The sequence below is a fragment of the Hydra vulgaris genome, chromosome 03 (genome assembly GCF_038396675.1).
Source record: "Hydra vulgaris chromosome 03, alternate assembly HydraT2T_AEP".
Classification (NCBI taxonomy): Eukaryota; Metazoa; Cnidaria; class Hydrozoa; order Anthoathecata; family Hydridae; genus Hydra; species Hydra vulgaris.
The window spans coordinates 22503568-22515726 of NC_088922.1; the positions used below are offsets into that span (position 1 = coordinate 22503568).

The following is a 12159-nucleotide window of genomic DNA, read 5'->3' on the forward strand; positions in this document are numbered from 1 at the left end:
TCATTGCTGGATTATCAGGAAGAGTTTTAGTAACTCTTCCTGATGATCCAGCAATGGTGAAACTTCAAGTTGAAGAAAAAAGTTAGATAAGTGTTTTTTACTAATTTATATATATATATATATATATATATATATATATATATATATATATATATATATATATATATATATTATATATCCTGTTTTTAGGGAACACAGAAAATATAAATTTATAAAGCTTGAAACAATTCAACTACAATTATAAATACTCCTTTATAGCTTAAACTTGAATCCAAAAAAAATAAAATTTTTCTTTAGGCATCTGCATAAAATGTTTTAATAAGAAGCACTTAATAAGAACTTTTATTAGAAGTACAGAAATATTTGAATCTCAAATTGCCACAAAATTAAAAAATCTTCAAGCTAAAGACAAAAAAAATTGTTTCTTTTTTTTTTTTTTAAACATATACTATCATATTTCCCGAGGTTTATAGCAAAAATGTATATACATATATATATATATACATCTTCGCTTCCAACAAGGCTGCAGGCAGCCACTAATTAAAGTTGGAAGTTACTGAAAGAAAAAAGATGAAAATTGTAGAGCAAGATAACGATTGACAGACGACATAAAGGATTACAAATTATATGAATCAGGAAAGCAAGATGAAGCAAGCAAATTCCAAAGAGCTGATGTTCAAAGAAAAAAACTAGACGAATAAGCGTTTTTGGAGCACTTAGGAATAGTCACAGAAAAAGGATGAGATTTAATTGAATGACGAGTAACACAAGAATGAATTTTAGTAGATGGCACAAGAGATGCTAGCTTTATAGAGCAGTGCCCATTATAGTATTGGTAGAAAAGAGAAAGAGAAGCAACATTACGATGATGTGACAATGGTTGGAGGTTGGCTGCAAGAGCAGGTCCAACTATGTTTACAATGCTTTTTTGCATCTTGTCTAAAAGAGAAAGGGCATCATTGGAAGATCTACCCCAGATATGAAAACAGTATTCCATACAAAGACGGATTTGAGATTTATTGAGATAAAGAATAGAATCCGAAGTAAGAAAGTGTCGAGCACAATAAAGAGATGCAACCTTAGCAGATGCTAATTTTGCAACTGATTTGATATACGGTTTCCAAGAAAGATTGGAAGTAAGAGTTAATCCTAGAAGATGAAGAGTAGATGACTCATCGAGTACATCACCGTTCATAAATATAGGGAGATCTAAATTATTGCGATAACGATTGGCTGAAAAAAATTGAGTTTTATCTGTATTGAAGTTCACCAGCCACTGTGAGCCCCATGCTGTAGCAGAAGTGAGATCCTTTTCAAGCTCAAATGCCCCCTCCAAGCAATCAGAGGGTGTTGGTTTCTTATCACGACAAGAATAAATGGTAGTATCATCAGCAAACAATGCCACCTTAAATGTGAGAATATCTGGAAGATCGTTAATGTAAATTAAAAAGAGTATAGGGCCAAGGATAGAACCTTGAGGAACCCCTGAAGTTACAGAATAAGAAGAAGAGTGTTGTCCATCGAGGACAACTTTTATGCTACGATTGGAAAGGAAGGATTCAATAATCTTAAAGATGTTGCCAGATACACTATAAGAAGAAAGCTTATGGAGAAGACCAGCATGCCAAACTTTATCAAAAGCTTTTGAAACATCAAGAGCGATGGCCTTAACCTCTCCACCTTTATCTAATGCACGATAAAACCTATCAGTTATTACTGTTAGCAAATCAGCTGTAGAACGAGAAGATCGAAATCCATATTGATGGTCAGAAAGTAAGTTATTAGATTCAAAATCAGAAATTAAGTTTGTTAATTAAAAACTCAAAAACCTTGCTTATGATAGGAAGAAGACTAATGGGACGGTAGTTAGACGCATCAGATCACTCTCCAGAATTTTTGAAGATAGGGATCACAGATGCCGCTTTCCAGCAGGCTGGAAAACAAGACTCTGATAAGCACTTGTTAAATAGTTTTGAGAGTATAGACGACAGCTCCGGAGAACACTTCTGCAAGACAATAACAGGTATGTTGTCCGGGCCACAAGTTGTAGAAGAGTCTAGGCAGGAAATCACTTTAGATACAGAAGCTGGAGTGATATGAATGTCAAGCAATGGATCAACCTGTTTGTTGGCAATACCAGGTAGAACGCAACTAGTGGAATCAAGAGATGATATTGATGAAAAGTTTTTAGCAAACAATTCTTTGTCGTTAGGTGAGGTGACAAAGTCTGAACCATACAAGAGAGGTGGAATTAAAGACTTTCCCTTATTATTGATATTATTAAAGATTCTCCAGAAGTCACAAGAGCCTAATTTTTGGGATGAGATACGAGATTTCATGACCTGAGAATAGCGGGTTTTGGCGTTTGACAAAACCTTTTTACAATTGTTTCTAGCAGTAATAAACAGACGTCTGTTTTCTGGAGAATTGTTTTGCTGATAAATATGGAAGTAACGGTTTCGATTGGCAATCACAGCAGCACAGCATGAGGAAAGCAATGGAGGAGAGTGAGGCTTGACCTGGAATCGTCGAGAGGGAACAAAAGATTCGATGCCAGCCTAAATCCACGAAGTTATGTAAGAAGCACATTTGTCGACAGGAAGACAAAAGATTTCTACCCAAGGGTTATCACAAAGAAAATCACGGAAAGAATCCCAGTCAGCTTTACTGTAGTTGTAAGAGGTTCGATAATAGGGGGATTCAGGTGATGAAGAAGAATGAGATATTAGTTTTAAAGAGATCAAACTGTGATCAGAAGCACCTAAGGGGGAATGTGGAGAAACTGAGCACTGACTAGGATCAGAAACAAGACATAAGTCGAGTAGAGAAGGTAAATGATTCGGGTTGTCAGGAAAGCGAGTTGGAAAGTTGATATATATATATATATATATATATATATATATATATATATATATATATATATATATATATATATATATATATATATATATATATTATCTACAGTTGGTTAACTTATAAAAAATATCACCCCATTTATTTACCAAAAAAAAATTATTATATAATTTTTCAATACTTTTGAAGAATTAATGTATTAGGTCTTAATAATTAACATACATAAGTCATTAGGTCTTCAAGTTTTTTGTGCAAACTTTATTAAATGTGTACACAACTTTTTTTCTACAGTTCTTTGCATACAACTAAAGTAGATTTGAAAAAAAAAATTTCTTAATGAATTGGATTTTGATTAAATTTCAACTTTTTTTCACCCAACCACAGCTTGATTCCAACTTCTATTGCTAACTTTTTTGCTACTTGGCAACAGTTAAGCACAAGACAAATTTAAAAAAAAAGTATTTTTCTTTATACTATTATAAAGAAAAAGGTAACCTCCATTAAAAAAAAAATTATATTTAGAAAATATTTTTACAAGACAAAAATTATGGACAAAAATGTTAGAATGTTGTAATAAACAAAACCAAAAAAAAAAATTAGCAGTATAATCTTGAAAGATTGCATGAAAAAATAAAATTATATTAATAACACACTTTGATAGAAGGGACTTCAATTTTGTTTTTTCATCAGCATTAAAATATTAATAATATACTATTGTCAAAATCTACAATAGCATTGAAATTGTCAATATATTAGAAAAATAAGTGCTATAAAGCAATAAAATATAAAATGCAAAAGAATAATGCAATATCTTTACCCACTTGTATTTATAAATTCAATGAAATCTCAAGGAAGTTAAGTTTTCCTTTAGATAATCAGAAATGGAAAAAAAAAATCAATAATTGTCATGATCAAACACAATCGAAGAAAAAAAATGGAAAAATAAAAAATATGAAAATCAAAATAAATACATAATAAAAATTATAATATCAGTCATAAAATTAAGTTAACACTAATTAAAACAATAAGAACACTAATTAAAACAATAGAAATATAAAAAGAAATATAAAATTAAAAATTATATATAAATTTAATTATGCAAACTATGTTTGTTTTATAACAAAAACTTTTTTTTCAAAAAAAATTTTGAAGATAAAAGACATATTTTAACATTGGGCCTTTTCAGAATATTCTGGATTTTGCCAATACAAATAAATCCAAGTAACAAAAGAAAAATTTGAAACTGAAATAAGCAAAATACATTTTCAGTAAAATGAATAAAAAATTTTTTTTATAAATACAGAAGAACTTTCAGCAATAATCTTCAACAGTTGAATATACACATATACAACTTAAAAAGGAAAAAAAAGAAAGAAAAAAAATATATATATGTATGTATATGTTTGTGACTGTGTGTATATATAAATACACACACACATATATATTCAAAATATATATGTTCAAGTACACACTATATCTATAATATAATATATACACACTTTATACATATATATATATATATATATATATATATATATATATATATATATATATATATATATATATATATATACACATATATATATACACACATATATATACACATATATATATACACACACATATATATATGTACATATTTAATTTATAAATACATACATATGTAAATTAAATATGTACGTACATATTTAAATTAACTATGTATATATATATTGTATATGTATGTATATATATATATAATTTATATATATACATACATATATAAATTAAATATATATATATATATGTATTTATGTATGTATGTATGTATGTATATATGTATGCATGTATGCATGTATGTATGTATCACTAAATATATATATATATATATATATATATATATATGTATATATATATATATATCACATTTATATACCAAAAAAATATATGCGAAAGTTAATAACAAAAAACTTTTTCAAGCACTATTTCAAAAAGTATACTATCAGTTATAAAAACATCATTAATACATAAGTAGCATTGCTAAATTAAAAATGTTAACAGTCATGTTATCCATTATAATCTCTATTAATGTTAAAATAAATAAAAAAATTTATTTATTCAAAAAAAAAAAGTGTGGGTGTTCAATGATATTACACATTTTATTTTTAAACAAAAAAAAGCTTTATACATCATAAACTAATTATGTCCATAGCTATAACTTAAACAATGTGCATGCTTTTTAGCACTCCCACACTATGTACATATAATTATTTATATATACATTGAATATATATATGTGCAAGACTATGTATGTTTAAAAATCTCTTTCTAGCTATATATATATATATATATATATATATATATATATATATATATATATATATATATATATATATATATATATATATATATATATATATATATATATATATGTATATATATATATATATGTATATATATATATATATGTATATATATGTATGTATGTATGTATGTATATATATATATATATATATATATATATATATATATATATATATATATATATATATATATATATATATATATATATATGTATGTATGTATGTATGTATGTATAAAGAAAAAGTCTTTTGCAAAAAGAAATGACAACTACTAAAACCAGCACATAAAAAAAATAGCAACCACTACTTTATCAAATAAGTTTTTTTTTTAAGTTTAAAACAAATGGTTTAAGAAAGAACCAGCATGATGATGGAAGGAAAATTAATTTATTAACTCCTATAGAAAATATTTTTAGCAAAACTATGTAAACTACTTGGAATTTATTTCATAAAAAGAATTATATATATATTTATTATTGACAGAAGATTAGACCTCATTCAATGAAAAGCTTATCAGCATACATTGTATTAAATATTTTTAAATGCTTCTATATATAAGAAATAACAGCAGGATATCAAATACTCTTCATTTTATTACAAGTAACATAATGCAGAAAAAAGTTTTTTATACAATAATTGCAAAACACAAATGAAAATATGTGACTATAATTCTAAAAAATAATTCTTTTAAGAAAAAAATGACAAGCTTTTTTATAATACAAAAATTTGAGTCAAGGATTAGAAATGTAAAAGAGATGAAAATAAAGAAATTACAAATTTCTGCAAAAGAGATGAAAATAAAGAAGCTATATTTCAAAATGACATTCAATTTACAATTTTCATTTTCAAAAATAATAACTTTGAATAATCACAAATAATCATGGAAAATGAACATCTAAAGGAAATTATTCACACTTTGAAAAAAATATACAATATATCAAAAAAAAAATTTAAAAAGATGGAAGAAAATAAATTATTATACCTGAGTTAATATCAATAATGAAATCACTAAGTGTTAAGAAAAAAATAAACATTTCAAAAAGTATATGATTTCAAAAGATGGCATCTAATCTTTAAAATACTTTAAATTTTGTATTGTTTCTTTTTTATTCATTTTTGTTTTGAATCAATGTCATTAACTTTATACATTTCGTACTTTACCAGGAACATAGTTTTTATCAATTATTGGTTCTTGCAGAAACATATGAAGACATCTTTCGTTTTGGGCTAGTGGATGTCCAGCAACTCTAATATATAAAAAAAATTATACTATTAAATTAAAATTTTTTAGCATAAAACTTTAACTTGGTAATGTAAAAAGTCAACTTTGCAAAAATCAATTACATATAAAAAATGCATTTAAAAAAATAAATTCTGATTTGGCAGTACAAAATTTCAACTTTGTAAAAAACAAAACCTACCTATTTATAAATGCCTCGAGACCTTGTCTTCGTTCTTCAATAAATTCATCTTCAAATATACCTAAGGTGAACAATAAATGAATATCAAAAAAAAAAAATTAATCTAACAAATTTAAGCTATTAAGTAGTTGATGTAGTAAATATGTAAAGTTTACCATCATCCCCTCGAAAAGGTAACATTTTCTTCAGAGCTTTACCAGGTAATGGAGGAACTACAATCTAAAAGCATGCAAATCAAATTTTGTTGAAAATAATTCTTTAAATTTTATAGGTTAAATGGATCTAAAATCTACCAGAAGAAGTTAAAAGTGAAATACAAATCAAGAACCCTGTTAAACAAAAATAAAACTTAAAACCTAGTTGCTATTACCTTTTATTAAACATTTATATTATAACTATCAATTTTTTTTTTTTTTTTTATTACTTACTTTAATCAACTTTAAATGACTTTAAAATCACTGAGAATACAAAAAAAATAAATTCATGGAGAAAAAAAAATTAAAAACTCATTAAAAATACAAAAATTTAATGAGGATAAGAAAAGACAAAATTTATTGAGGAAAGAAAAACAAACAGTTGTTGGTTGTCAAACAGTTCTCATTGCAAATAATTTCCTTAATTATAATTATAATAATTTTTTTGAGCCATTTATTATTTAAAAATCAATCAATATATTCTAAATTACATAATTTTACAATTCAAAAATGTTTACAAACAGTATTATTACTAATGATGTGTAAACACCTAACAATAATGAATAATAACATAAGAATAAAATAAAGAATAAAAAGCTTAAAAATCATAAAGTTAACAATAATAATAACATTAATTGTAATAATAAAAAACAATAATTGTAATAATAAAAATGGTATTAATAACTATAATAACAATGATAATAATAACAATGGTATATTTAAATATATCTATACATGTACACATACATACTTTAATAAATACAAAAAAAGGTACTTTAGATAAAGCTTTAAACTTGTATATAAATCCAATTAAATTTTGGGAAGGATATGAAATGAAACAGTGTCTCATACACAGTGTCTTTTAAATCTAAGATATTATCTTTAAAAATTGTAAATAATAAATGCAAAAGTTCATTTTTTAGTCATAAAAAAACTGTTACATGTTTCTTATAGCAGAAAAATACTCAGCCATAGTTAGACAAGCATACAGTGACACTTTAGGAGTATAGCATAGTTAGACAAGCATACAGTGACACTTTAGGAGTATAACATAGTTAGACAAGCATACAGTGACACTTTAGGAGTATAGCATAGTTAGACAAGCATACAGTGACACTTTAGGAGTATAGCATAGTTAGACAAGCATACAGTGACACTTTAGGAGTATAGCAAATTTTTCTTAACTCATTCCAACTAAGATTTTGTTTTTTGTTTTCATTTTTAAATGGGGGTTAAACTCTTGTCATAGAAAATATCACAAAATTAGTGTATAAAGATGTCATCTTCATCAATGACACTTTTACTATTTATAACATAAATTATGTCAACTTGTTTGCATTTGAATTTGGCCGTTTACCAAAAATTAAGTGACCACTGTGACATTATAACAGTGACATTAAAACAAAAAAATGCAAAATTTAAAATAGAGCCGTTCAAACAGCTTATAATTGGAAATCGCTTTAAAAGTGAAATGATATATAAGTAATAACCAGTTCAAGAAGCAAAAAACATTTCTTGTTATAGACTGGAATTCTAAATATTTTTTATTTGTTAGAGTTACAGTACCAGGATTGGAAACTAATGAAACAAAGCAAAATAACAGCTAACATGGATTCCTTTTTTAAAGTAAATATTTTGCACAATTAAGGACACATCAGAATCAAATAGCATATATAATAAATAGTCAATATTTCAATATTAAAAATTATTAAAAACTCCTTTTATTTCAAAAACTTTAGATAAGCAAAAAAAGACAATAAAATTCAAATCAAACTTAATTATTTATATTATTATTTTTTTAAATAATAATATAAATTTTATAATATTTAATATCATAACTTAATACCATTATAAAATTAGTTTAAAAAAATAAAATATTTAAGTTTAGTGAAAAAGTTTAACATTTTAGTTAATTTTTTACAATTTCTAATATCCTAATTGTTTAGTCAAATTAAAACAATTATTTGTACATTTTAAATACATTTTACAAAAATTTAATGTAAAATTACAAATTAATACATATATTTAAATACGTAAATAGTTTTAAATAAAACACCTAATGTGTCATTGACAAATATTTTCTTTAACTTATAAATTTTTAAGCCCAGTTAAGAAATCTGGGGCTTGTTTTTGTTCTGGGTTCCCAGAATACTCTGAGACACCGTTAATAATTTTCATAAGACAAAATCAAAATATACAGAAGTAAAAAACACCTAGTTTTTAAAACTAACAAAAAAAGTATATACTATTTTTTGAATTTACCTTGCTGTCTCTCTCAAGTTCTGTTCTTAACCATTCAAAATCGCTATACCTCCTCCTTACTGAAGATTCTTTATGTTTAAAAATAGGAATATTTGTCTAAAAAATAAAATGTAAAACAGTATTTTGCAAAAAACACAACATACAATAGTATTGAATATATTATAAGATAAGAAGGCAAAACTTAGCAGCATTTATATAATTAATTTGCTTACCAATTATACTTCAATAAAATTAAGAAAGAAAGACATAACAACACATTATTAATTAGTAACAACTTGGTGAGTAATATTTACTTGTTAATAAAAGTTACCACTACCAAATAGTATTAATATTAAGGGCTATTACTGACAACGCAAATGATTTTTTTTGTTGACAACTTGATCAAGACTGTTTAGATGTTTTGATGATTTAAACATTTCAGAAATGCAGTGAAAAAGAAACACTAAGCTTAACTTAAACTACGAAAAAAAAATTAAAAAACTAAAGAAAAAGAAAATAATTCTTTAGGAAAAAGTAAATATATAAACTTTAAAATAAAACTCACAAACTCAACCTGAAGCGAAAATTACTTTTTGTTACATTTTAAATGAAGAAAATTGCTTTAAAGCTTATTTTTTGAAATGTTTTATTAAAGTTATGTAAAACTCTTTAAAGGTATCCCAAACCTCTGAGACATGAAGTGTTCATATTAAAGAGAATGATTAAAAAAAAAAAAACGTTTGGGCTAAATTTTTTGATTAAACAAAAGAATAAATGCATACCAAAAAAAAAAACTTTTTTGTTTTAGCCAAAGCTATTTTAAGTGTGATAAATTTTACATTTATTATTTACAATTTATGCATTATTTTAAATAAATGTAAAACTAAAAATTTATGCGTGATAAATAAATGTTCAAAGCTTAAGTGACCAAACTTAGGCGATTTTACGGTATATAATTTAATTCCTTTGCATAATACTGAATTTTGTCTAACGCTATTATTATATTGAAGAATATGATAGTTCCTAGATATTCTGGTGTAATGACCTATTTTAACCAAAACCTATTTTTAATAATGATTTTCCAGACAACCTCTAAAGTTGCTCTATTGCTGATAATACAAATATTTTACATATTCAAGTATAAAACCATATATCCATAAAAATTTCATAAAAATAATCATTTTTTTAGACACAAGAATGAGGTTGATATTGTTGATACAAAAGAGAACAAATGTGTTAAATTAATGTTAATTAACCTACATAATAGTAGCAAAGCCATTGGAAGACTTCTACAAAAACTCAACTATTAAATTAATAAATATATGATACATACTGAAAATATGAATTGTTTTTGGTGACTTAAGAATAAGTCTCATTTTACACATCAATTATAATAAGAAATCTCTTGTTATAAAAATATATAAATTATTGAGTTATACTTGTAGTACTTTAAATAAGTACAACTACCTATAATTATGATTAACTATAACTTACTAGTCCTAACATAAGTAATGATGTATTGATTTTATACTCATGATATGTATTGAGTTATCAGGGTGGCCACATAAAAATTTTATAAGAAAAAGAGGATATTAGAGGATTTTAGAGGAGTTTTTGCATTTAACTTATAGGATTTTTTTGCAAAACTTTGAATAAAAATAGAGGACTTTAATGGGTTTTTTTTTATTGGTTTAACAGGTTTGGACTTGTCAACAAGTCATTTTTTATGTTATATGACATGGGTTTGCTAAAATTGATTTTTTACAACCAAATCCTCATTTCAAACGTTAACTATTTTTGCAGACGACAAATTTTGAACATCATACAACTATCAAGAAATGAAAAAATAAAAAAGAGGAGCTAAAGAGGAGATTTTATCACATTTTTAACTTTTTAAAGGATAATAGAGGATTTTAGAGAAGGTTTTTGAAAAAAAGATGCTTAAAAGTAGCTTAAAATTTAAAATTTTTACTAACAAACCTTCATACGAACTTCATAGTCTGAATATCTTTTTTTTCCGACACCGTGTGTTTGAGGATTCGTTATATCAATTTCCAAAAAATTTGCTGGTACTGCATATGCATCGCTGATACTTTGAGGTTTAGCATCAAGGCGACTTGTGTCTATTTTTGCATCAGCCATTTTATGAACTTAACTACCTTTGGTTTTTTATTAATCAAATTCTAATGAAATAGCTTGAAGCTAAAGACTTTTTAGTCTTTTAAATTAATGGTCGCAAGTCCAATAAGTTTGGATGGGAGAGAAATTAAATAACAAAATCAACAAACAAGAGTAATTTAAGCGCAAGATTGTCGTAGAATTGCGCTCTTCTAGCCGGTTGAGTAATTTAAAATCTAAAAAACGATGTTTTTTTCTCTGACAGGACGAGTAAAAGTTGTTTTACGTTTTGAGGAACAATTTTTAATAAAACTTGAAAGTATAGAGCTGTATTCTGATTTTTTTTAAAATTATTTGAGTAAGGTAAAGAAAAGTAGAAAAGGGTTTGTAAAATATAAGTTAAAAACTTTTGGGAAATTTAGTTAACTGTCAAAATATTATTTGTTTAAAATTACAAAATAGTAAAAATATGCTATACTTTAGTTATTTTATTTTCAATAGTTGTGAAAATGAAATTAACTTTCAATATCACGTTTATCTCATTATTGTCCTAAATTTGCCGAGCTAAACTATCAGACAGGCTATTACGATATCCGTTAGGTCTGCATACATAAAAAACTACCTCTTTTTTTTTGCACGACTACCTACCCAAATCCGAACTCTCAGTTGATGTATTTACTCTAACTGCGTCTATCCCTATTTAACTCCGTTGCGCCTATTGCTCTATATACCCGAGTTAGTGGATGTGAAGGACGTTCAACGTCGGAATAGAGGTTTGACAAGAAAGCCTATCCAACTTTATTTACAATCTAAGACTTTTATTTTACTTATTTTGATAAAGAATGTATTATATGATCTCCACAATTCCAGTTTTGCAGCAAACATTCTATAGCGAAATTTCAGTGGACCTATATAGACATTTTGAGAAGTCCACAGTAGTTTTGCTCATCGGTTACTCAGTGGACTATTTGTGGCAGCTGCCAAAAGTGG

The 12159-nt window shown here is 25.6% G+C and overlaps 2 protein-coding genes across 3 annotated transcripts in view; both read right to left on the minus strand.

The window, feature by feature from the left end:
- Window positions 1–3754, minus strand: part of LOC101236489 (cytochrome b-245 heavy chain) — a 62164-nt gene extending 58410 nt beyond the window's left edge. Inside the window, exon 1 of one of the 2 annotated variants that reach the window (XM_065792657.1) lies at window positions 3675–3754. The gene's annotated coding sequence lies outside the window, so the exon portion shown is untranslated. Of the gene's footprint in view, window positions 1–3075; window positions 3100–3674 lie in introns of those variants that run through there. The other variant, XM_065792658.1, reaches the window with a different exon arrangement.
- Window positions 3755–5770: 2016 nt separating this feature from the next.
- LOC100207629 (sorting nexin-12) lies at window positions 5771–11377 on the minus strand. Its single transcript, XM_065792659.1, has 5 exons — window positions 11032–11377; window positions 9073–9168; window positions 6772–6835; window positions 6617–6677; window positions 5771–6442 (listed from the first exon to the last, which is right to left on the minus strand). The coding sequence occupies exons 1-5, from the start codon at window positions 11191–11193 to the stop codon at window positions 6337–6339; spliced, it is 489 nt and encodes a 162-aa protein (XP_065648731.1). The 5' UTR covers window positions 11194–11377; the 3' UTR covers window positions 5771–6336.
- Window positions 11378–12159: the final 782 nt, after the last annotated feature.

Coding starts and splice junctions, on each gene's coding strand:
- LOC100207629 (XM_065792659.1), bottom strand. CDS start 11,193: ATGGCTGATGCAAAAATAGACACAAGTCGCCTTGATGCTAAACCTCAA. Junction 9,169..11,031: donor ACTATGAAGTTCGTATGAAG/GTTTGTTAGTAA, acceptor TTTATTTTTTAG/ACAAATATTCCTATTTTTAA. Junction 6,443..6,616: donor CTCGAGGCATTTATAAATAG/GTAGGTTTTGTT, acceptor TTTATATATTAG/AGTTGCTGGACATCCACTAG.